General features: G+C 55.2%; 3 protein-coding genes across 3 annotated transcripts; all 3 read left to right on the top strand.

Annotated features, from left to right (window-relative positions):
- Positions 1 to 2,732, top strand: ColSpa_02604 (endochitinase A1; the record flags this gene model as incomplete). Its single annotated transcript, XM_049268816.1, has 3 exons — positions 1 to 580; positions 640 to 1,699; positions 1,913 to 2,732. The coding sequence occupies 3 exons, from the start codon at positions 1 to 3 to the stop codon at positions 2,730 to 2,732; spliced, it is 2,460 nt and encodes an 819-aa protein (XP_049124773.1).
- A 1,773-nt stretch (positions 2,733 to 4,505) lies between these two features.
- On the top strand, positions 4,506 to 8,575 carry ColSpa_02603 (oxysterol-binding 2; the record flags this gene model as incomplete). The annotated part of the gene is made up of 3 exons (XM_049268815.1): positions 4,506 to 4,525; positions 4,731 to 7,326; positions 7,382 to 8,575. The coding sequence occupies 3 exons, from the start codon at positions 4,506 to 4,508 to the stop codon at positions 8,573 to 8,575; spliced, it is 3,810 nt and encodes a 1,269-aa protein (XP_049124772.1).
- A 1,734-nt stretch (positions 8,576 to 10,309) lies between these two features.
- ColSpa_02602 (acyl-coenzyme A thioesterase 8) lies at positions 10,310 to 11,542 on the top strand (the record flags this gene model as incomplete). The annotated part of the gene is made up of 3 exons (XM_049268814.1): positions 10,310 to 10,414; positions 10,448 to 11,422; positions 11,483 to 11,542. The coding sequence occupies 3 exons, from the start codon at positions 10,310 to 10,312 to the stop codon at positions 11,540 to 11,542; spliced, it is 1,140 nt and encodes a 379-aa protein (XP_049124771.1).
- Positions 11,543 to 25,652: the final 14,110 nt, after the last annotated feature.

The raw sequence follows: 25,652 nt of genomic DNA, 5'->3' as shown, positions 1-25,652 counted from the left end.
ATGCTCTTCAAGAAGTCTTTCCTTGCCGCCGCTGCGGCCATCGGCCCGGTTCTGGCTCATTCCTCATCACAGCCCCAGACCAAGGCCCCCCAAGCCATTGGAAACCTCAACCTCTACTGGGGACAGTATGGCGATACCTCCGACCGGCTGTCCAGCTACTGTGACGCCGCTGGTGTTACCTCCGTCTCCGTGTCCTTCGTCACCTACTCTCCCAAGAACAGCGGTGGATATCCCGGTACCAACTTCGCCGGCCACTGCGGTGGCGAGGTCTACTACAAAAACCCCAAGACGGGCGAGGACACAAAGTTGATCATGAACTGCGACTACATCAGGCAGGACATCAAGTACTGCCAGACCAAGGGTATCAAGGTCCTTCTGGCCATTGGCGGCTACTGCCCGACTGGTGGTCCCTGCAGCTACGACATTGACAGCGAGGATCAGGGCCACCAGTTCGCCGAGCTCTTGCACAAGACATTCGGTCCTTATGACCCGACCTGGACCGGACCCCGTCCCTTTGACATCAGCAGCACCGAGCACGTTTCCATTGATGGCTTCGACTTTGACCTCGAGTTCAAGTACCGTGAGTTCCAGACTTTGCCCCTTCAGGGGGGGGACATGAGAGACTAACACAGCCGTCAGCCGACCAGAAGCCCTGGATCAAGATGGTTGAGAAGCTCCGCAGCGTCGGAATCTACCACATCTCTGCTGCCCCTCAGTGCCCGACTTCAGACACCTGGTTCCAGCTCAAGGAGCTCATCTACAACGCCCAGTTCGACTCCCTCTTCATCCAGTTCTACAACAACCCCGGCTGCCAAGTCTCCGACACCCCCAACTACGATGACTGGGAGACCGTCATCTCGCAGACCTCCAAGAGCAAGGACGCCAAGCTCTACATCGGCGTCCTCGCCAGCCCCGGCTCGGGCTGGAACGGCTACGCCCCTCCCTCCACGATCAAGGACCTGATCTGCAAGTACAAGAGCAAGCCGCACTTTGGAGGCGTCTCCATCTGGGACGCCACCCGCGGCGTCATGAACCAGATCAACGGCCAGACCTTCCACGAGGCCGTCGCCGATGCCCTCAAGTACGGCTGCGACCCGATTCCTCCCAAGACGTCCACCACCAGCGTCTCGACCTCGACCTCGACCTTGGTCTCTTCGACCAGCACCTCGTCTGCTATCGTTTCCACCACTTCTTCGGCAAGCTCCAGCTCCGTCTCCAGCTCCATCTCTAGCTCCGAGTCTGTTAGCTCCACTTACTCCGCATCGGCTTCGGCTTCGTCGTCGGCCTCCGTCTCCGTCTCGGCCACGGCTTCAGTCACCGCTTCCGCTTCCGACTCTGCGCCTACCAGCGCTTCCGCTTCCGCTTCTGCCTCCGCTTCCGCGTCGGCATCTGATTCTGTCTCGGCGTCCGGATCCGTCTCTGCCAGTGGCTCAGCTACTGGCTCCGCTACGGCGTCTGCATCTGCATCTGCGTCTCCGTCTGCATCTGCGTCTCCGTCTGCTTCCGCCTCTGACTCGGCCACCCATTCCAGCACCATCACTTCGCTGAGCAGCAGTGCCAGCGCGAGCGCCTCCGCAACCAAGTCCGCCACCACCTCCGACACTTGCGATGAGGACGACGAGGACTTCCCCACCACGACTCTGAGCACCTCTCACTCTGCTACTGCCACGCTCACCGGCAGTTTCACCGGCTCCACTGGGTTTGCCAATGTCACCAAGACAGCCTCCAGCTCTGCCAGCGTCACTGACAGCAGCTCTGCCTCTGGCTCTGCTACCGGCTCTGCTTCTGGCTCTGCCACCGGCTCTGCTTCTGGCTCTGCCACCGGCTCTATCTCGGACAAGCCCACTGGCACCGCCTCCGTCACCCAGTCTGCCAAGAACACTCTCACTTCCTCCGAGGAGCTGGTCACCAGCACAGTCTACACCACCAAGATCACCACCGTCACCTCTTGCAAGCCTGAGGTGCCGTGCACAAAGGGCCAGGTCGTTACCGAGACCATCCCGTGGTACACCACCGTCTGCCCCGCCACGGCAACGTCGTCTGCTGTTGCTGTGCCCACGACCACTGCTCCTCCTCCCCCTCCCCAGTGGACCACAAGCACGGTCTACACGACCAAGACGTACACCATCACCTCGTGCGCCCCCGACGTCCCCTACTGCCCCGTCGGCCAGATCACCACCAAGGTTGTCCCCGCCTACACCACGGTCTGCCCGTACACCAGCACAACTCCCAGCGGCAGCAAGCCTTCAGGCGATGCCCAGAGCCCACCCAAGCCTTCCGGCGATGTGCCTCAGCCCCCCAAGTCTACCGGCAAGGCTCCCAAGCCTCCTGTTAGCCAGGGAGGCGACAAGCCTTCCGGCGACATTCCCAAGCCTACTGGCGGCCAGGGCGGTGGCAAGCCTTCCGGTGACGCTCCCGCTCCTCCCAAGCCGACCACGACCCCCGCCGGCCCTGGCGGAGAGAAGTGCCCCGGCGGAAAGAACTGCCCGGGTGCTGAGGAGGACAAGACGACGTTCATCTACACGACGCTGACGGTCCCTGTTACGGTCGGCAGGTACAACTCCACACTCCCGGGTACGGGCTCTAACTACAAGCCCACCCCCACGGGCGGATTCCCCAGCTATACGACGGCTGCCCCGGTGCCCAGCAAGCCCGTGCAGGCCGGAGCCGCCAAGATCGGTGGCTTTGGCATTGCGGGCCTTGTTGCCGTTGCTGCTGCTTTTGTCCTGTAAAGCGGTTGAGTGATGTTGGGTGAGTTAGATGGGAGGCTCAGTATTTATATGGTTCGATTCATGGGATGTATAAACATGACACTACTATTCTCTATGTATCCTGCACTCTGGTCACGTAAAAAAAGGGGGGGCTTGATTCCTGGAATCTTCATGACAGGGCATTCGTTGACCTATTAGTTACCTGAGCTTGTAATAGGAATCTGTTTCAAAGACACGTAATGCAGTCCTTTGCCGTGAATCGAGAGTTTTGATGCATCGAGGCACCCGCGTGAGAGGGATTCGTAGTTCCAGAACAACCTGCAAAGGAATACCTTTCGAGCCTTGTGGCGGGCGCATTGAAATGCTGGTGCGTGTCGATTATGCGGCTGGATCAGCAAGCCGGGTAGATCTTGGAGATGACACCAAGATAAGCTTCCCCGCTCCTGAGTTCGCAGGCCGGACGACGAACGCGCCATTCCCTGCTGGTACGGTGACTTAATCAGGGCGATTATGGCCAACCAGTCCCAATGGAGAATGATGACAGGACAATTACTCTCCAGTTTCCGTGGTGGTTCTGGTTCGCCAACGAACGCCACAGGGGGGGGGGGGGGGAGGAGGAGGTTGTCCTTTTCCCCTCATACCTTACCTTTGGTCGAGAAGGTACGTATCGAAAGGGGACAGCAGGCGTTCATAAGGCCGCTCCCTTCCGTTTTCATGGAACGAGGAAGTGGCGGGGTTTGATTGGTCGGCATGGCTAGGGTAGGGTGGTTTCGTCACCCACCATCCAGGACGGGAACGTCATTTCGTTGGATTTCCTGCAAGGACCTCGTGGACCTGAGAAGGGAAGGGAGCAAAGCAAGAGGGGCGGCGCCGGGAAATGCCCGGAGCGGACGCTGAAGATTGAGCATAATATTCCAAAGGCTTCTTGGGGGTTGACGCACTAAACGGAATATGGTAAGGAAGGGCCGCCTTCTTCGATCGTCGTCGTCGAGACAAGGCCACGAGAGAGTTTCTCAGGTCGACAAACGGGGCTATGTAAAATAGCGTTGATACCTTACGTTCAAGTCGTCTCGACTCCAAACCCAAGCGGTAGCTAATAAGGCAGAAAAAGGGAACAAAGAACAAAAAGAAAGGAAGCAGCTGAAGGGCCACACACCATCCGTCCCGTCACTGTTTGTCCCATCCCACCTTTTCGCCCTCGCTATCGTTCTCGCGCAACTTGCAGAAACTTGGCAGCAATAACAACGACAGCACCACCACCATCACCACCTAATCCGTCCTGCCCTGTCCGGTGTAGATCCTCCTCCCCAGCATCAACACCGGTGATTCAGCTCGTTGCCCGCAACCATTTCTCCCGCCCGTCGATTGCTCACTAATTCTTCCATTCCTCTTCCTTGCCACCGTCGTCCGTTCTCTGACTGTCGCCGACCGAAGCACGTCTCACAGTTCCCAAAGCCCGCATCGACGTCCCTCATCGGCTCATCCTCTTCGTCCCCTCTTCCGGCCCCCCGCCTCCACCACATTCCCCCCCTGGCCTATCAGCGGGTGCGAGAGTCCCCAATATTTCCTGCGAGAGCATAAACTACCTTTACCCATCAGTCCCATCCCTTCAGCCTGCCCGTCCCTTGTTCACCGGCTGCTCCATCCATTTTACATTGCCTACGGAGTACGGATCCAGACAACTCATATAAACTCACGCACTATACTTACGAGAAAGTGGGGATCCCACTGCGCTGGCCCGCGTCGTAAGCTTATTGCTCTGTCTGAAGCTTGGCTTCTTTGCTGCTCTGCAACATGTCAGACGCTGGCGATAGGTACGTGATGCTCTCTCCATTGTTATGCGTCTCGGCGGCCGTCCACCAACTCACCCTCCCGACCCCCCCATCGCCGTCCTCTGGATCATTTCCTTGGCCGAGGGTCACCGCTGCATCCATCCCGCCCCCCTTCCTGCAGCGATAGCAACAGCAGCTTCAGAGCCTGACCTTGGCGGCAGACAGGCTAACCCTCTCCTGATTCCAGCACCCACAAGCGGTCAAAGTCGGCCGCTGCACTCTCCCTCCTGCGACGGAATCACTCCCGCGGCGACGAAGATCCTTCCAACTCGGATGACGGAGCGCCGCTGACGTCGCCCCCATCTGCTGCGGCATCCCAGTCCAACATATCCATGGCTCAAAACTCTCCTCGCGGCAACGGGGCCAACAGGCTCTCCATCTCCCCTTCCATGGGCCGAACCCCTTCCCACAACAGCCCACCGTCAGCGACCGCCTCCAAGATGAGCACCACCACCGCCGCGACCGCCGCGGCGCCCAGCGAAAAGGGCGTCTCCCTCGAGCAGTCTGTTCGCAAGTTCCGCATTGTCGAGGCCCTGCGGAGCGGCGACACCGCCTCCATTTCCAAAGCGATACGGGACACCGCCGAGGGCGGCCCGCGCACGAGCATCTCCTCCATCAACACTCTCAGCGGCACCGGCCTCGACGACACGACCGTCCTGCACCTTGCGATACAGTGCGCCGAGTACCAGGTCGTCGAGTACGTCCTGTCTGACGGCGCCGGAACGATCGACATCAACGCGAGGGACAAGGATGGAAATACCCCGCTGCACGTCGCGGCGGCCCAGGGTCGGACCCAGGTCGTCAAACTCCTGCTCGATCAGAAGGACATCAACGACGCCGTCGCCAACTACCAGGGCAGACTGCCCATCGACGTTGCCCGAAACCCCGACATCTTCCAGCTGTTGCAGCTCTCGCGATCGCTCTTCGCCGAGAACAAGGTCAGGCAGATCCAGGGCTTGATCGCGCAGAATGACTACAAGGCCTTGGAGACCGTGCTGGAGGAACCTCGCCTCAAGCAGATCCTCGACATCAACAGCACCGAGTTCGCGACCGAACCCACGACCGTCCAGGCCGGTGGAACTCTCCTCCACGAAGCCGCCCGCAAGAAGAACACCCAGCTGATCCAGGTACTCCTCCTTCACGGGGCCGACCCCTTCCGCCGAGACCGCAAGGGCAAGCTCCCCCAGGACGTCACCAAGGACGATGTCACACGCGCTATGCTGAAGCGCTCCCCCGCTGCCGTCGCGGCTCAGAGAGGCATCCAGGAGAAGGCAGTTCTCGGCCAGGCGGCTTCCCAGGGCGCTGGAGCCTCTGCCTCGGGAGACCCCGTTGCCGGACGGGAGGCGCGAGAGATGAAAGGCTACCTGAAGAAGTGGACGAACTACCGCAAGGGATACCAGCTCCGATGGTTCGTTCTCGAGGACGGTGTCCTGAGTTACTACAAGCACCAAGACGACGCCGGCTCCGCCTGCCGCGGCGCCATCAACACCCGCATTGCCAAGCTGCACATGAGCGCCGACGAGAAGACAAAGTTTGAGATCATTGGAAAGTCGTCCGTCAAGTACACACTCAAGGCCAACCACGAGGTCGAGGCGAAGCGCTGGTTCTGGGCCCTGAACAACTCGATTCAATGGACCAAGGATCAGGCCAAGGAGGAGGAGCGCCAGAAAGCTCGTGGCGCCGAGCTTCTCAGACAGGCGAAGGCCGAGCAGGCTGGAAAGTCGCCCGAGCTTTCCATCAACGAGGCCCATAGCGAGAGTGCCAGCGTGGCCGACACAAGAAGGAGCAGCGTGCAGATCCCCAGGACCATGTCGCACGGCAAGATGTCTGTTCCCAGAAGCGACTTCGCTGGTGCGAGCACCATTGCCAGCAACGACGACGATTTTGCGGACGCCGCAACGGACGCCGGCCAATCTAGAGCAACCAGAAACGGCCAGCATGCCCCCGACGACGACGATGACGATGACGATTTCGAGGACGTCAGCAGCCGCGAAGAGCCTTCTGTCTCCAAGGACGCATTCAACATCACCGCCCAGTCAGCCAAGCTGCAGCTCGACACCATTTCTGCCGTTAATGCTGCGATGCTGGCGGAGGCCTCCAAGAACCCCAACACTATCGTCTCCGATGCCAAGGTCACCCAAGCTCTCACGACGTATGACGCAGCTGTCAGAAGCTTGACGGGACTCATTGGAGATCTCATGCGCATCTCCAAAGATCGCGACGCCTACTGGCAATACCGCCTGGACCGCGAGATTGACATGCGCCGCATGTGGGAGGAGAGCATGGCCAAGGTCGCCAAGGAGCAGGAGATTCTGGAGGAGCGCGTCGACCAGGCTGAGGCCAAGCGCAAGGCTGCCAAGCGTGCACTCCGCGAGGTTATGAACGAATCGCCAGCCGCTGCCAGTCAGAAGGTCGACGGAGACAAGGTCGAAGGTACAGAGACTGTCGAGGCTGCTGTAGGAGCCGACGCCGAACTCGTGCCCCCACCCAGGTCGCCCAACAGACCCCTTTCAAGGAAGCAGACGGTTCTGGACCAGCTTGAACTGTCTGACTCTGAGTCGGAGGACGAGGATGAGTTCTTCGACGCTGTGGATGCCGGAGAGGTCGAAGTCAGCCAGTTGCCGCCATCCGACGTTGCAGGCACACCCAAGGAAGAGAAGAACGAGCAGCAGCTGGTCGTTTCTGGCGGCATGGACATTAGCAGTTCCTTCAGGGGTTACGAAAATGGTATCAGAACACGCCTTAAGATGGATGCTGATGATCGGCCCAAGATCTCACTCTGGGTAAGTCCCCACGGTACCAGTGTTATTCATTATCGATTCACTAACTTGTGCGCAGAGTATTCTCAAGTCCATGATTGGCAAGGACATGACAAAGATGACCCTGCCTGTTTCTTTCAACGAGCCCACGTCGCTTCTGTACCGCGCCGGTGAGGACATGGAATACGTCGACCTTCTGGACCAAGCTGCAGAGCGATCCGACTCGATTGAGCGTCTCATCTACGTGGCCGCCTTTGCTGCCAGTGAGTACGCGTCAACAATCGGCCGTGTTGCAAAGCCTTTCAACCCCCTACTCGGAGAAACCTTTGAGTACGTCCGGCCCGACAAGAACTACCGCTTCTTTATCGAGCAGGTCAGCCATCACCCGCCCGTGGGTGCTGCGTGGGCCGAGTCTCCCAAGTGGACATACTGGGGTGAATCAGCCGTCAAGTCCAAGTTCTACGGCAAGTCTTTTGACATCAACCCTCTCGGTACCTGGTTCTTGAGACTTCGTCCTACGTCTGGAGGCAAGGAGGATCTCTACACCTGGAAGAAGGTCACGTCGTCTGTCATTGGCATCATCACCGGTAACCCGACCGTGGACAACTACGGCCCTATGGAAGTCAAGAACTGGACGACAGGCGAGGTGTGCCAGGTCGAGTTCCAGCCACGTGGTTGGAAGGCATCCAGCGCCTACAAGATTTCTGGCAAGGTTCTCGATGCCGACGGCAGGGTGCGTTACAGCCTTGGAGGCCGCTGGAACTCGAAGCTGTACGCTCGCCTGACCCCCGGATACGAGGCCACGGTTGAGGACCCCGGCGATTCGGCCTCGGTCCACAAGGGCAGCATCACCGACCCCAACAGGGCTTTCCTCATTTGGCAGGCAAACCCCCGCCCGCCCAATATCCCCTTCAACCTTACGCCCTTTGTGCTCACCTTTAACCACATCGACGACAAGCTCAGGCCCTGGCTGCCGCCGACGGACTCACGCCTCCGTCCCGACCAGCGCGCCATGGAGGACGGCGAATACGACTTCGCGGCCGAGGAGAAGAACCGCTTGGAGGAGGCGCAGCGCGCGCGGAGACGGCAGCGCGAGGAGAAGGGCCTCGAGTTCCGGCCGGCGTGGTTCGAGAAGGCGACGTGCGAGGTCACGGGCGAGTCGTACTGGAAGTTCAACGGCAAGTACTGGCAGCAGAGAGAGAAGGCCGGTCCCGAGGGCGACCCGAAGCAGGCCTGGGACGGCTTGGAGCCCATCTACGAGGACGCGAAATAGGAGCCCCCCGTCATCGTTTTGGGTGATGCGGAGAGAAGTCGCGAGGCAGCTCCCGGGAGTGCTTTGAAGGAGAGGATGGCACTGGAGGGGAAGCAGGTACGGCTGTTGGAGGGGCCGAAGGGTATCCGGTGGACTGTTACTGGGAAAAGGTAGTTCCCCCCGTGGCCTCGGAAGCCGGGTTCGAGAGTGTAACATAGATGACGATATTGAAATAAGCATTCGCTCGCTGTTGGCAGATTCTGGTTCCCTGGCAATAATGTCATCTGTCATGCCTAACGAAGCATCCAACACGGGACCAAGGTCCGTTAAGTTTTGTGATTTTGTGACCGTGCTGGCCAGAAACTGTGTTTTGGTTTCGTAGCCATTACAAGCAGAATAAGGAGGTCCTGAGGTGAGAGCACTGACGACAAGGGGTATAGTAGTAGCTTGCTCTTATGATGTTACCCGTGTGTTGCGTCGTTTCCTTCCGTATGCGTATTCGTTGTGGAACATATGTGTGGCAGGCGGACAGGGAGCCGGGAGGTGCCGCAAAGGACCGGGACTAGGAAGGGGACTGGATTTTCTTGGTGGTAAACGTAGCCTGCGAGCCATTGGACGAACTGGGCCCGTCTGAATTGCGACATGCGAGGCAGAACCTTGGATCATCAGAACTGTAGTGGTTGCAGAGGCTTGTTGAACTCACTACAACGATGGATGCCGTCTTTGCGCATGAGATGGAGATGTCTAAGCAATGGAGTATATTAGCAATGATGATACTCTCCTGTGATTCAAGCGCTCCTGGATTCTGGCTTGCAAAGCCACATCCCGAACTGCACAGCATCGTACACAATGCCTACTAGCGATTCATCAACTGTCGTCAGGAGACATGTATACATAGACGGTTGACGGCAGATGAATACGCCATGGCGGAAACCCCGAGAGACAAGGGCAAATCTTCGGAGTGGGTGCAAGTTAAGAAGCAGCAATCAGGAGCCATTGTCAAACGATCGGACTTTCAACGGAAGCAAGCCGGGACAGAGCTGCCCTAAGCCGTGTAGGCAATCCTGCCCAGGTTCTGAGTTGCTTCTCCCGTTACTCTATTTGGGGTTCGGACGGCGTGGTCAGGTCGTCGTCCTGAAGACCACAGATGAGGAGCCAAGATGCAGCTTTCTGTGAACCGTGGTCCGTCTTCAATACTGGCTGCCTGATGTTGTCGGACCGTAGTCTGGGACCTGCCAAGAAGCTTGTGATGCCGCTCGCACTCGGGCGTGGCGCAGATTCGTGCGTGCACCGGCCACGGTGCGGTTTGGCAGCATGCAACGTCCAGGATTACTCGCCGTTCCGAGAGACCTCGGTGAGGCAGTGGTGTGTGGGGGTGCGTTCAGCGCTCGGCGATGACATGAAGGGCCCCCACCTTGGACCTCGGCACTTTCCCTGCTGGGACACTGGCCAATGGGTGATGCATTTAGGGGACCTGGTCGCGCGTCTCGACCGGATTCCTGGGTTCACAAGCGAACATCCCTACATTGTCAAGTCTTCGTCCATCTCATTCATTCCCTTCGTCATCTTTCTCGTCCGTCCTATCCATCGTTCAAGACGTGTAGAAGTGCGAATCTCATAGCGTCTCGAGTCTAGCATTGCGAAACGCCAAGCCGAGATTTGTGAAGAAGTTTGTTGAGCACGAATTAGGCTCACCACCCACGACTAGAGACGACGATTTTTAGGGGCCATTCTTCTGAAAGAAATTGAACCAAGATGGCCAGTGGAAGATCAACAATCATCAGGCCGCCGCCGGACGACCCTAACAAGGCCCCGATTGAGAACGTGCTGGAGGTGACGGAGCTCGGTGTGCTTGGCCCGGTGAGTGATGTCTAGCAACCGCGTTCATCGCAGGTCTCTCTGGGACCGCTTATTATCCTTCCTTACATTCGAAACCGGACACTCACTCACTGGGAGACAAGACTGACACTCTGCAAGGACATCTTCACCAACACACGCCAGCCGTGGCACCCCCCAGGCGCCCGCGGCATCTTTGGCGGCGCCGTCATCGCCCAGTGCCTCGCCTCCGCGCAGAAGACGGTCCCCAATGACTTCTTCATTCACTCGTGCCACTGCTACTTCCTCCTCGCGGGCTCCTCCGAGATTCCTATCCTGTTCCACGTCGAGCGGGTGCGCGACGGACGCTCCTTTGCGACGCGCACGGTCCAGGCCCGCCAGCGAGGGCGGTGCATCTTCACGACCACCGTCTCTTTTGTCAAGGAGGGCAGCGGCGGCGAGAAGCAGGTCCGTCACGCGGCGCCGCTGCCCGAGGGCGTGAGGCCGCCCCCGGCCGAGTGGAAGGGCGAGCCGGAGTGGAACACGCACTCGCCGTTCCAGACATACCGCATCTCCCTGGTCGGCGCCAACGAGGGCAAGAGGCTCGACGAGCTGAAGAGCCGCAACTGGGTGCGCGCGCGGGGCCGCATCTCGGTCAGCGGCGGGCACCAGGCGCACCTGAACGCGCTGGCGTACATGTCGGACAGCTACTTCATCGGCACCGTCGGGCGCATCCACAAGCTGTGGCGGTTCCCCTTCAAGCCCGAGGAGTTTGCCGACCTGCCGCCCGAGCTGAAGGAGCAGGTGGAGAGGCAGAACGAGTTTGAGGGCAGCACCGAGGCGGGCGACATGGAGTACTGGAAGACAAGGCCGCACCTGGGGATGATGGTCAGCCTGGACCACTCCATCTACTTCCACGAGCCTAGGAGGGTGAGGGCCGACGAGTGGATGTTCACGGAGATGGAGAGCCCGTGGAGCGGCGACGGCAGGGGCGTCGTGCTGCAGAAGATTTTTGCGAGCGACGGGACCCTTTTGGCGACTTGCGTTCAGGAGGTGAGTTCTGACGCCCTTGGATGATGCTTGAGATTCGTGTTGCTGACTGACTTGACACAGGGCGTTGTTCGGTTGAAGCAGGAGGAGGATGAGGAGAAGGAGCCAAAGTCCAAGTTGTAGAAGGGGACGAAGGCATGTGTGAGAGTGTAGAGGTATTGTGCCATCTTGGGATATGTTTTAGTTTCACAGATAGACCAGGCCACAGCTATCTAGCTGGTCATGGATCTGACTCTCGCAAAACGAGGTTAGAAAAGGGGATTACACGCATGCATAAGGGACCTGGCTTTTCTTCTTTTCTTCTCTGACAACCGATTCGAAAGCCATGCTATTCTCGTAAGTCACCGCGGCACAACCGACATCTGGCTAAGAATCATGTTCGAGTCAAAGAGCCGGCCAAGAGGATGTCCCTTGGGGATGTCTGAGCGATTCCTCCATTCGTGTTATCACAGCGGTTTTCGCTGGCAGCTTGTGCGTTAGGGTCCACGAAACGCATTCGTGTATCTTTACATTTGTTTGTTTCTTATGTGTTACAGCGGCTCGACATTCTTTGCCAGTGTGTCTAGGCTTTTTTCATCAACAAACCTAATGTCGGGATACGTCTCTCTGAGAGACGTCTGCATTGTAGGTACGTCTCTCAGCGGAGGCATCGGCAGCTCTTCCTCTCCTCGAGCCGCCCTATTTTCCTGATCATTTTGCTCCTGGTACTTGTCTAGTCTGTTTATGCACCTCTCTTTGTTGTATTGGTCTGTGAAGATGCCCTTTTTGCGGTATATCTGTGCTTGGGGCGTATCTGGGCTTGTATAGTGTATATGTTTTCTATTTAAGGTAGTCTGTATTGTAATTAGTTGAGTTTTTAAACCAAATTACCTTAGCATGAAGATATATAAATTGTCCTAGACTTACTGAACCTTTCCTTGGCTATAAAGAACTTGTAGAACGTGTAGGTCTTAAACTTGCGCTAGGCTTCTCTATCTGGTGCTTCTTGTAAATTATGAGATTAGTAGCGTTTTTATATTATAATGAAAACTAATATGAATGGTAGGGAGGGTTGTGTTGTTAGAGGCTTATAGGATCTGATAACCTATCCGCTCTTACTCCTTCTCACAACTACTCGCACAGCTCTCTCGCTCGTCCAGTCTGTCTGTTGCTACTGCTGCTGCTGATGCTGTTTTTATTATTGTTCTTGTCCCGGCTGTCCCTCGGAGGCGCGGATTCCCGTTTCCGTACAGCCTCGGCATTCCTTTCCAACGGTTTGGTGGCACGTCGCCCGCTTGTTCGTTCACTTTTTTCCATGTTCCAGCACTGGACTCATCAAAACTCATTTGAATGTTGTTTCCCTCAATCCTGCCGCGAGGACTTCCTGTGTCTTTCGGCCTTTCTTCGAAATGGCTATGACATCCGGGAGGATGGCCACTATCTTCTTGGACCTATGGGCTCTGGGTGCCTAGATGTATTCAACAATTTTTGTCTAGGTTGAAAACTCTGGGGTTTTCTGTGATTGTAGGTTCGTGTCTGTTTATTACGATTACCATCCGTGGCGTTGTACTATCCGCCATCATCAATCCGACCTGCTGTTGTAAGCTGTGCTGACGACGATACTATTACTGTATCGTGATACTGTATTTTGTATCAACTATGGTGTACCTGTGAAACCTCAGGAGAGCCCGCCTTGGCTACATTTCTTTCTATTAATCCAGCGATATTTCATACTTGAAGACAAGAAAAGAACTTATAGTAACACATTCGATGACTGTTTCATAGGCGGATACAGAACCGCTCCAGGAATATATCTATTCTGTCTACTTACATCAACACCAGCCTCGTCGACGTTTTTCAACGCGCAAGCTTTGTTCACCATGTCCCTTCTAGTAGGCGCCCTAGCTTCCACCCCAGTCCTTCCGATCTATGACTCGAGTATATGCCACGGACCCTGTCCCTTCATTCAATGACAAAATAATGCAACTTCTCCCAGATCTTCAGATCGCCGGACTCTCTCCAGGATGGGATATCTGATTCGTAGGCACACTCAACTGCTGTTTTTAGATCGAACAGCATCACGTCTTTGAACGCGTGAACAGGCGTCAATGTCTCTACGAATCTGAATTCACAGTCTCAGTAGTATGTTCAACATCGTATACATCCGTGGTGCTGGCTGAGATGAATTGAGCGACATCCACGGTGTTTAATATATATTGATTTTGCATTGGGGCTTACGTGATACATCAGAAGGACTGAGTAGCCAGTAAACACTGAAATCCAGGATTATGATAACGAGGGCCCCCCTTTTTAAGGTTTGCACCTGGTCCCCTGAACTATATGTGATCGACTCAGTTGTTGGCCATCCCTGTTCGACAGACACTCAAAAGGTTTGGGTCACGATATCGGGTTACACGACAAAAGGTCGTGGTCTTGTAGGTTCATTGCAGCATTTTGAAGAGGTATTGGGAGTTGGAGCGTATCATGGCGGCTAAAGTGGCACCTTTTCACTCGTCTTCCTCGGTTGCTTGGAATTGCCTACGGTGATACCGGTGCGTTACTTTCCGGTGGGTTTTCTACGGCTGCCGGATTTCCGATGCGCCCCGTTCTAGTACTCATCTCCTTATCTTAATCAACGTACACTAGAACATCAGTACGCTTTCGTGCTTTCTTCTAAGTTATTTGCCTTGAGCATCTGCCAACAGCCTTCTCAAACAGTTTTGTCAAAGCGTTCTACTGAAACGCCTCCGTTTTCAGTATTACTCCTCAAGACTCATCTATTTTCAGTTAGTGTATAGTGGAGTTGCCGCCTTGTCAGATTACAACCGTTAGTTATCTTCTGTTATCAAGCTGGATGAGCTACCTCTGACTTGAGTTTGTAAGCATTATCTTACACTTATAACTAACAAAATCAGATCTTTAGCTCCTGTTCTGTAGTATCGACCTCAGCTACCTGTTAGCAGGAAACATCACTGTCGGATATCTGACCGTAACATGACAGAGCCGATGTCACAGGCAAGAGAATGACTCTCTAACGGAAGACACTATTTTCATCATCAAACGAGCCTATAAGTCACGGAATGTTGACGTTGACTCATTGTTGCAAGGTTACGAGCCTTCAGCCGGAACGTCTGGATGATTATCCATGTGTTCTTTAACTCTCCTAGGCTCTTGCAACTGTTTGTCGTCTGGGAGCCGAGTTTTAAGTACAATGTTATGGCCCTTCTTACGAAACACTCCACCTGATCCCGTCTTCTATGGCGATTAGTTCTTGGTGTCCACTTTCCTTCACCCTTGTTTCCCTGGAATGCTGCTCAGCCTGCTTTCTACTACCCCCTCGTTCGACTTGTTGTTGTACCGAGATTCTATGTCTTGTATAGCTCCTGGACATGGTCCAGTGGAAGTCCCAAAACATCTGCCGCTTGGGGGTGTTAATGACTCCCTTGCCTGCGTTACTAAAGATGGAACAATAGCCCGGGAAACAGGTTGTTCTAGAAGCAATCTCTCAGGAACAGACACCAGTGTAGGTTTGGCGAAGACCTTATCAACTGGTGCCTCAGAGTCTGCAGGCGGCATGGTGCTGGTCTCACAGCTATGGTTGAGAGCGTAAGCAGCAAATGTGAACCTCCTGCGACATAAAGACCGTCGTTCAGCTCCATCGGCGTATGTGTATTTGCGCCTAAGCACAGTAAGTAACAGAGAGAACCTGGAAAAAGGTGGCTCCAGTAAGCTTTCCTCATGCAATTACTCGCACATGAAAAGCCTCCCCGATTGAAACATTTGCTCCTTCTAAGGACAGTGAAAGACTCGAGATGAGTTGACTCAGGCTCTCAAGCTTCCAGGTGCGTTGTCAGAAACCCAATTTCCAGCGGAGCCCATCGAATTTAGATCCCCATCCACCACGAGAGCCATGACTCAACTACCTATGTCTTAAGCATCGACTTCAAGCCCGTAGTCAGAGAGCTGGTAGTTCCATTACAGAATAGTTCAGCACTTTCAGACCAAGACTCTAGAAAACTTATCACAAAAGTCACACAACGTCAAGACAGTGCCTCGTCTTGTCGAAGAGGTCTGTATCATAAGTTGTGGAGGAAATACAAGCTCGGTGCACGGCACTTTGTGACATGATGCTTTACACTTACCATATCAAACCGAGTGCCAAAGTTCCCGAGAAACTCGAGGGCAAACTAAGCTCTTACTGGCGACAGGCCTTATTCATTGGATAAAGAGGGCCCAAGTAAGCCATCAGTTGGGACTCAAAACTCCTCGTAGCAGCACAACCAGTCCTACAGATCATTGAAGGGAAGCAAAACACTATCACTCCGCATACAACAGTGAGCCTCCATGAAGGTCTACCAACAGACAACCTTGCAACGTCTGGGCCCCTGCTCAGAGGCAGGCACTTGTAGCTTAACCCCAGTCGAGCAAGAAACTCCAGGGCAAGACGGAACTCGAAAGCCTCAAACCCTGTAACTTCCCGTCGAGAAAACCGGCCACGTGTTTGAGAACCCGTTGCTATCACCCGCGGCAGCGATCTTGAACCAAGAGATATTTAGGTCCGAAACAACCTCCTGCCGGCTACTTGCATCCAGCCAAGAGAAATTCCCGAGGGCGGCCGAATCGGAAACTGGAGTCCCGTTTGAACCCATAGCAGTGTTACACAACTAAACCTCTGGATGGAAGGACCGGACAGTTTAAACTCCCCGACGTTGGACCGTGATGGGCTGCTCCGGTCCGTTGGATGTGGGCCAACTAGGCGAGCCAAGTGACATGGCAGTGTTGTATGGATCGAAATGGGCCCCAGTTCCCCAGGCTATGTCTGGCGTTCCATGGTACGTGGATGATGGAATCTGGTCCTGGCAATGTCAGCGATGCGGGTGATGTCTGTCGATAACCAAGCGGCTCTTGCCCATGTGACCTGATCTGTATCGGGGCGGCAATCCCAGGAGATTGGAGGTCACTCACGGCTTGCCATCAGCCGTTGAGGGACAGGCTATGTCGCCTGAAATGGAGGCCAAGCAATCAATATGCCTCAGCAACCAACGGGAACCAATGAAGTCGAGATCGCAAAGAGCCGAATCAACATCCACCCAATGCCCGTAGCGTGGTCTTCGTTGCAGGGGCAGCGAAGGCAGCAACTTCTCGGGACCTCGCTTGAGACCTTTGAGCTCATTTAGACGGCCCCGAGAGTTGAAGAAGGGTGGGCTTAAGCAAGAGCAGGGTTAACGACTGGTGGTGTTTGAGCCTGATCCCGGGATTGGTTCCTAGCGTAAGCGGTACGGTGCTCGTCAACCCGTGCTAGATAGATGTCACCAATAACTTCCAGTTTGAAGGCAAGGTCGCCAGCCCGGAGAATCTGGGCCGTTCTGGAGGTTGGCATCTAGACTGTCTCATTGGAAACCCCAAATTGAGGATGTCACTCCTTCGTCCCAAGCTTGACGGTCTTGCGGAACGCGTTCGGACCTACTCCAGGATTGTGAAGCTTTGAGTAAACTCGCCTCCACGTTACCTTTCCGCATAGGAAATCAGATTGCCGTAGGTACATGAGCTGATACTATCATCAACTCTTGAGGATCCGACGGACCCAAGATACAGGTACAGAGCACAGCCACCAAGTGTTGATGGAATGAGCCGTAAAGTAAGCCTTGATAACAGGCCGACCCTCTGTCTCTCTCCCTCTCCACCAGGAAGCAGGAGCAGGGATGTCATGCGCCATGAGGTGGCTTGCTGGGTAGTTCGCACAGAAAGGACGACATTTCTTGTGCAGTTTGCTGATCCTCAATGAAGATCTCCTTCTTTGCATCCAGCCGAATGGGAGACTCATGCGCCACCTGGGTCTGGCAAGCTTGTTTGCTGCATCTATTTTTGTTCCTTATTGATCTGGCTGCCGGCAGTTGGTTGATTCGCCGTCAGGTACAGAGGGATTCAAAAGGACGACGCAGATGATGCGTCTGTAAGTCTCAAGAGAGGAGGCAAAGTTCCCTTAGGCGTCCCGAGGTGTCTTTAGGTGTTCTCAGTCCCAGAGGTGTCTCAAAACACAACGAGAACGCTTTGCGAGCACGGTAAAGTAAAAGGTTGGAGGTGGGGAACGCGGGCGTGTTGTCCCCTTTCCTTAGCCAGCTGCAGAAAACCTTGAACTGAGACATTGGCCGCTCTTTACTCCGTCGACAGATTGCATGGTGAAGTTAGTCGAATGACAGCGGCGGTCCGCGACGCAGGGCTCAGGAGGTACCCAGGCGCCGATGGCTGATTGCCCGGTGTTCCACTCGGGGTGAGCGGTGATCGATTAGTCCTGCCCCAGGTTTCGACATGGGTTGGTAATTGAGGCGACATCTAGCCAATAATCACAAGTCAACACTCCTCTCTCACCTTCTTAATAACTCAGAAACATTTTCGACTAGCTGGACAACCGATTGAAAGCCGTCGTGCAGGCAGTCCCGTCGAGAATTGCGTCAAGTCATTGCTTTGTTTGTGTTCAGTGGCGCAACGCAGCCGCCAAGATACGCGCATACTCGTATTTTCGAACGCGTATGCACGGGGATACATGTCAACGGTTGACTGCGTACAAGATGCCGATCATCAGACCCCCCTGTTGGTGTCTCGCCGTTGCTGTTCCTGTGAGCCGAGAAAAGACACTTGCACAAAAGCAATCCAACATCCGGCGTTGACGGGTTTGTGATAACGGCTTTCCGGTTGTTTTGGGCGTGCGAAAGGACTTGTCTTGGCTGGGCAGCTCGTGGCGTTACCCCCGAAGAACCCGCCCGTTGTTGTTGGTACTTTGGCAAAACTTAAGAGGGGTGCTAATATAGACCAGGATCCTTGATTGTGGCGCGGCATGCCGCTCTAAGAGGAGACGTTCAGCGTCCGCGAGTAGCATTTACTGCGTCATTCATCAGCAGAGCCCTGGTCAATTGTTTTTTTTATATGGATGAACCAGGGGGGCCAGCCAGCTCTCACGAAAAACGAGTTCGCGTCCCGTTGGGAGCGGGTTTTCCTTCGGGAGAAGTGGGGGGAAAAACGTTGTTCTGGGCTTTTGGGCTCGCGCACCGGTCAATCTGTTGTTAGCCGGAGCCCGAGAAAAAGGCAGTTGGACCTCGGAGGATTTGACACAAACTGCAGAGGAAAAACCAGGGTCAGCGTGGTGGGCTCGAGGAGGAAAACTTGGGAGGGACCAAAGCAGCTGAGAGCTCACCTTGATCAGCTAATAGCAAGAGAGCAGTTGGGGACTTTGAGCCCCTGAATCTATACTCCGCGGCGCTCCCCCATCGCTAGTGTCTTGTCTGTCTCTCAAAAAGTCGAGCCGCTTGAGTCAAGAAGGAGAGGTGGCACAGACGATGATTTGATCGATGGCGGTATGACGATCCTCTGATGACAAAACGAGCCCACCTTGGCCGGGCAGCTGAACAATTGCTGCTAGGACCGCGGACGGCTCGTCTAGGCCAGCCAGGTGCCAGTGGAGGAGAGTACCTAGCAGCAGAAGCAGGCCAGGGGCCCAAGGAGACACGTCCAGGGGGCATATCAAGTTGTGTCTAAGTTCGGTGCTAAGGCGAGTCGGCTGCAGGGATGTGCGGCACACCTTTTCAAGCACCGCACCACGACTTGGCATCTTGGATGGTCTTTTGCTAATTTCCCTTCCAAGGTCGAGATGCAGCAGCACATGGGCGACATAACAACCGAATCCTGCTGTTTCTGCTTCGGGCCATCGGTGCCTGCATTTCAGCCCGCTCTCCTATCTGACGCCATTTGTGGGAGTGAAGTGGCCTGCAATGAGTGCCATCTTGTTCTTGATTCTAGCACAGGAACCCGACAAATCCAACCCACGCAGGGGAGCTTTGTTTTTTGGGAAGTTTTTTGTTTTATATCTTTTGATTTGCAATCCTGCGGGCGGGCTCACCAAGCTCACCACCGGCCAGGGGCAGCACTGACGAGACGGGGCAGTCCACATCGTCTTTTGCAGGGGTCCCAGGTCGTTGTTTCTTGGGCAGCCTTCTTTGCTGTCGCCAACAACTTGCGTGAGGTGGTACGATCCTTGAATTCGATCTGAGAGACAGCCACAGACAAGCGCATAGTATAGGATTGTTTGTGGACAAGTCTCGATTCTGCGCGCCTTCAAACTCCGCTGTGCCTTCATTTTGTGAGCATGGATTAGTGTCCCGTCATTTGTGATTGAGGCGGCGCAGATAGATAACAGCAGAGCAACGTAGGAAGAACAAAGTCCGTGGCGAGGCAGAACAACCACGTACTGCAGCGTACATTGTACAATCCGCGGTGCGTGTCCGCATCTAGCGGCGTCCCACGTCATGGCAAACTCGGCCAAACATGGTGCCTGCGGAGGCTCAGCAGCAGATGCGATGGCTTATACGGATGGCTGAAGCTGATGGTGTCGTCTGGCGTGGACGTCTCGTTCGGGATAAAAAAGCGTCTGTGGACATGTGGGAGGAGCCAGGGGATGGGCAGATGGGGTTTTCGCTTGGGGTGCCGATGTGTGCGCCACTTTTGACTTGCGAGTGGTGGGTCCTAGTTTAAGTGCAATGGGTATTGGGGATGAACGATCGAAGATCCAACAATGCTGATGCAGTCGAATCCTCATTCTAGGCTCGAGCAGGATCCAAATCTGCCAAGCGATCCTTCGTTGTGAAGCATGACCAAGACCTCAAGTCCGTGGTGGCACAAAATACCGCGATAACGAGATGGCTCCTCGATGACAACGTTGCATGGTTCGTTAGAGCAAGGGAGTTGGTCGAGATTATTCATCCACAATCTCGGGGGTCTGTATCAGCAACGACATATTCTCCGGAGGTAGCAGCGAAAGAGGGTCGGCTCGGGGCGGACAAGAAAGCCGCTGGAATGTAAGTTGATGGTATCTGATATCAGATAATGTTCAGAGATGACAATGTGCCGCGATTTTCTCGCAATAGCGCGGGAGTCCGACTCAACATTGGAGCATGTCAACGTCTCATCGGCATCCGTAGCGCTGTGTCTGTATCCGCATACGGAGGTGGAAGCCGTCAAAGGTTTTTTTTTGGGGGGGGGGGCCCGTCTTCGGGTCTTTGGTATCCACATTTGTTGTGCATCCCGCTGATAGGCTTGGCAGTTAATTGGATCTAGGCAAGGAATGGGACGACAGTATCAGGCACAGCCAAGCAGGATGGGGAATTGGAGGCTTTGGAGATGGGGATTCTGCTCCACTGGTCTCCTTCTGCAGGCAGGGTCGCAAGCAAGGCGGGCGTCTGCGGTTCTCTTGGCTGGCGCCCGCCATCGTCCCATGCTTGAGGGAGAAAATCATGGTAGAGGGGATGAGGGTGGAACGAAGCGCATCTTGTGGGAATGAAGTCCGATGGGATCGCGTTCGGTCGATGCAGAGAAGGGGTAAGGAAGAAGGGAAGAGAATTATCGAGCGGGTTTGTGTCTTCTGCCCGGGGCCGAATCGACAAAATGCTGTGGACAGAAAGGAGCAATGGCCGGAATATTCTCTCCTGCGTCCCCGAGGGCATGATAGGTAGCGGTTAACAGTTGCTACTGGGGTGGGTGCCGCAAGCTGGAACTCGAACTGGCTAGTGACTGGCATGTGGATGACGAATGGGCATCGGGGGGACCGGATGGAAATAGAAGCTTGGAACGGTGCCTTCCCACCGTTTGGTCTCAGTGAAATGAGGCGACGGGAGAACGAACGGCCTGGGACATATTATTGTGGGCATTCCTCAACCCGTTCCAGTGTTCTTGAGTAAGGTACATGCTTGCCTGCCCAATGCTGAGGCAAGCTGCAACACCCGCGACAGTCAACCCCCGTCGTGATCGTTTCGTCAAAGGGAATGACACGTTCAACGACAGACTACATAGTACAGTCGCTACCGTCGCTGGTGGTTCGGACGGAAAGTACCCTCCTTCCTGTTCGTTGGAACCTTTCTTGCACCTCCAGAGCAGCCAAGAGCTCCCCTTCCTAGTTCATCCGTTTTCTGAGGCACCTCAGGTTCATTAACCCAAAGTTTATCACCGAGGCCGCTACAGTTCCGATGTACCTTTCCTGGGATGTGTTTAGGACAACCACAAGTGCGAGGCGAGCGAGAATATCGCCGCATTCACCTCTTCCGTGATAGAGCTACCTAGATAGAGGTAGCAAGTGGAGTGGCACGCGCGCTTTCCCCGCGAGTTGTTGGGCCGTGGCCTCAACTAAGAATCATCTCAGCCTTGCTTTCCGCTTCTGTCGTCTTCGATTCATCAACGTAGTTCTGGTCCTTCCCCTCTCTCTCCGCGGCATAGTGAATACATAGCATAAGTGCTGACACGTTGTCGCTCTGTTGACCGTCCTGCCCGCGGCCGACAAACTCTGCTATTGCCAAGCAAACTCAATTCAAGGGAAAGGGTCGCTCGGGATACTCTATTTCGTCGTGCCAGTCTCGATCTTTGACAGACGACCTGGTCGACCGTTTATTACCGCTCTAGTCGCCTTGGTGGTTCTTTTCCGACTCGCCGGTTGGGTTGTCCACGAGGAGTCGGAGCCCGCCCGCCCCGCCAGTCCTCTCATCGGTTTCGTCCCCGCCGTCCAACGACTGGCAGCAGGACGGGCAGGCGTGTTGACATGCGAAGTGGTAGTGTCGCCAGGCTTTGCTGCACCCGGGGGAGTGAGTACGTACTGACTGTCTTCCTTTTTCTCTATCTGCTTCTACGGAGATCACCAGTCTGACATGTCCGTACCCGGCGCCTTGCACAGTTTGGCAGTCCCTCTCCACACCTCTCGACCGGCATCCCCTCTCCACTACGAAGAATCCAACCAGACGGTTACGGGTTCGCGGCTCCAGGCTAGACAAGACTCAGCCACAGCAAATCGGCAACATTGACGTGTTCCCGCACCCTAGGAGCGCGTCAACTGCTTCGTACGCCTTTTCTTCTGCCCCCCACCGGAATACGGCCTTCTTTCTAACCCCTGAATGCGCCAGTGACTGACTACGACACGAACACCGAGGCCCGGAGGTGGTGTCCTGTAGGCAACCGTTGGCCAGTTGCATAAGATGAATCGCCAGGTTCCATTGTCGTCTGGGAAGAAGTGAAAGCTGCTGTTGCTGGACAGGCAGAACCTCAGAGCTCTACGGCATTCAGATGCAACCTCTACCCATCATGGACGAAAACGCCAAACACAGGAAACTGCCGTCCGGGTAAAGATGTTATCTCGGAGGTTGGTGGTTGTGTTTGTCCTTCTTGCTCGGACCTCCGGGACAAGACTGAGAGACCAGCAGCAACAGGGTCAGAAGAGGGAGTTGCCGACGCCACGCAGCGACGTGCACGACAACACAACACAGAACATCCAGCGAGATAGCGACGCCTGCCAGATGTGCCCTACGCCCGAAGACGGAGCTAAAGTTGCTAAGACGCTGGGAGTCAATTCTGCTTACCGATCGTCGTGTCCGTTCCCGCGCTTCCTGGAAGGATGACATGGCGTGGGATGCCTCTTTACGTTGTCGACCTTGGTTAGTTTAGCTGCAGCGGTCTGAGGGTTTGCCATTGTCTGCCACTTCTACTCCGTACCATCTGCTATGCTTGCCCAGCTCAGCTTACAGAGCACAGCAGCGTTGGGCTTTGACTTTTTCTTTCAAGGGATGGGGGGCATATTCCGACTCGTCCGCCCTGTTTGCCCGGCTCTTGCGCTGCACGACGCTGCTTCTGCATTGCATCACATCAAATGGAACCTCGCTACAACAAACACGCCATGCACTGCAGTGTCGGTTTCCTTGGCCCGCCAGGCTCAACCCTGGCAACCAGCCAGGACCGATAAAAATGGCCAGAGCAGCAACAGCGTCCACTTCACGGATTGCTGCTTGGTAACCAACGAGATAGGCACTGCATTTCTATTTGTTTCAATTTATCGGTTTTGCTCTTGTCGGCGTCCTTGTTTTGACAGTCTTCCTCTCTTCAACTTCCCTTCCTTTACCCTTGCCCAATTAGCGTGTACGTCAACATTCGGTCCGCAAGAACGGGGGATTAAGCCATTCCTTATCGCTCCGATGCAAAAAATTCATCGGCCTTTCCCCCCTTCTCTTTCGTTTCAATGCAGCCTAGCTCGGGTGGTGGCCAGACAAGGACATGACCGATCCGTCACCACTTCGAACCCCGGGCCAAGTAAGTGGAGGAAGATCCCGCGCGTGCTACGCCGGTGTCGTTGGTACCCTGTGCCTGCAACGCTTGTCCAAGGAATCAGCAAACCACTAGAGGACGGACAGGACGCACTAAATTGCCCTTTCAGGAGCTTGCTGCGGCGCAGAAATCGATGTACTGCTTCGACGCGACATGTGCAAATGCAGATACTGGTTATCCCTGGCGCTTGCTCCTTGAACAATTCTGGGCAGAGCAGCTATGAATGCTGCAGCAAAGGGTAGTTGGGGGATACGGGGTCCCTCATGTCTGCTCAATGGAAGTTATGGATACACAAAATGCTCCCCGGCGGAGCTAGCCCGGCGGGGCTAGTAAGGTAGAGCAGAGGACAGAACGGAGCCCACGAAATCTGACTGTAGGTACGTACTGTTCTCTGCTTTGGAGCCGTGTGGAAAGACGGGCGTGGGCAGAAGTACCTCGCATTTTCCAGTGTTATAGAACATGTATCTTATCACCCTAAGAGAAGACTAAATCAGGCTGACCCAAGCAATTCCTTTCTTTCTTTCTTTCTTCCGCACTCCTTCCCACCCACTCCCTTGGCCGTTGAACAACACAACCGGGAGGGGAGCGGAGCCTAGAAACGAGGCACAAGCAAGACGCAACTTGCACCGCCCATGCCGAACGACAGACTGTGGGGGCCAGGGCCGCCAACAAGCAGCAGCGGCGGCAGCAGCAGCAGCAGGAAACACAGTGCCTGTCCATTGGCAACAGGCAATAACAATTGGGAGGTGGAAGTGTCTTGCTCTCAAATCAACCCGATCAATTTAACCCAATACCAAGTCGCAGCCAGTCCAGTGCAAACCCACTTTGGGCCCGATTGCCATCCCATCCCATCGTATCGCCAATCCAGCGTCCCATCCCATCCGTCCCCTCCCGTCTCCCAACTCTCTCGTTCCCCATTTCCCACGCTATCCAGTGCCTGTGCCTAAATGCCCACCCCGTCCCATCCAATCCATCCTATCCCGTCTCTCCCACCTCTCCCGGGACACCCAGGCACCCGGGGCCGTCCTTCTTGCTTTGTGTGTGTTCCATTCTATGTGGGTGTCGACTGTCTCAGTAACTTTTGTGATGTCTCCCCCTTTGCCGGCGCCTACATTCAAGCTCCACGCCCGTCGTCCATCCCCCCCGGTCCCTTCCTCAGTTCTCCTGCCTTCCGCAGACGCCGCCCACCTGGTCTCCTCTCTCAATTCAACACGGCACACGGCCACATTGAATACGGTACAGGCGCCTGCTGTGACCGCGTGGCTCTACTCTCTCACCCTCTCTGCTTCTCTCTCCCCTTTCCGTCCATCCCATTCCATCCCAACCCTCTCGTACCTTCCCTACCCTTCCTCAACCCCCCTGGCTACCTCACCTGCCTGTGAACTATTCCCAGCTGGCAACCGCAGAGGTGTCTGTCCCCGAAACACACCACACTTCACCCACACCACACACGCCTCCCGTCACCTCACCTCACCTCATCTCTCCCCTCTCCCGCACCGTACTGCCTGAGGTACCTGATCCGCTACTTAGTACCTACCTTGACCCTTACCTTTACTTTTAGGCGCCTCCTCCAGCCATTGCCGCTCTCCACCACTTTGGCTCACCCTCCTTCTATCATCCACGTCCCTTCTTCCCTCTACCCTCTCCCTCCAATTCCCTCGTTGTTTTTCGCACCAGCGAAACTGTGTTTGTCCTACGGAAAGCCAGACAACACATCCCAACCCGTCTCCTTTTTTTCTTGTAATCCTAAAACTCGTCATCTCCTTTGACGATCACGCCCCCCCCCAAATTGCTGTCCTCCTTGGCCGACCAGTCTACGAAACACGACACCGCCTTGGTCAACCAATCCATTCGTTACATAGACAGAACTTGCTTTGCAAAACCCCTTTTCGGCAGCACTCGCAAAGTACCTCACATCAGTTGGTGTTTTGCTTGGATTTGCTGCCGCTGTTGCTACTGCATCGTCTCGCTGCTTCTTCAGGGCCTACCATTTAGCCCACTTCAGCTCTACAGGCCGTCACGACTCGACTAGCCATTCCGGGCGTCACGTTCGTTAAGCCTGCTGCGTCGAGAGAAGCCTTGGTTTCCGACCTTGCGCCACAAGGCCACGAGAAGGGAAAAGCCA

This window comes from Colletotrichum spaethianum, assembly GCF_022836535.1.
Source record: "Colletotrichum spaethianum MAFF 239500 DNA, contig05, whole genome shotgun sequence".
In the NCBI taxonomy this organism is placed as follows: domain Eukaryota; kingdom Fungi; phylum Ascomycota; class Sordariomycetes; order Glomerellales; family Glomerellaceae; genus Colletotrichum; species Colletotrichum spaethianum.
This window is presented reverse-complemented; position numbering and strand designations above follow the sequence as displayed.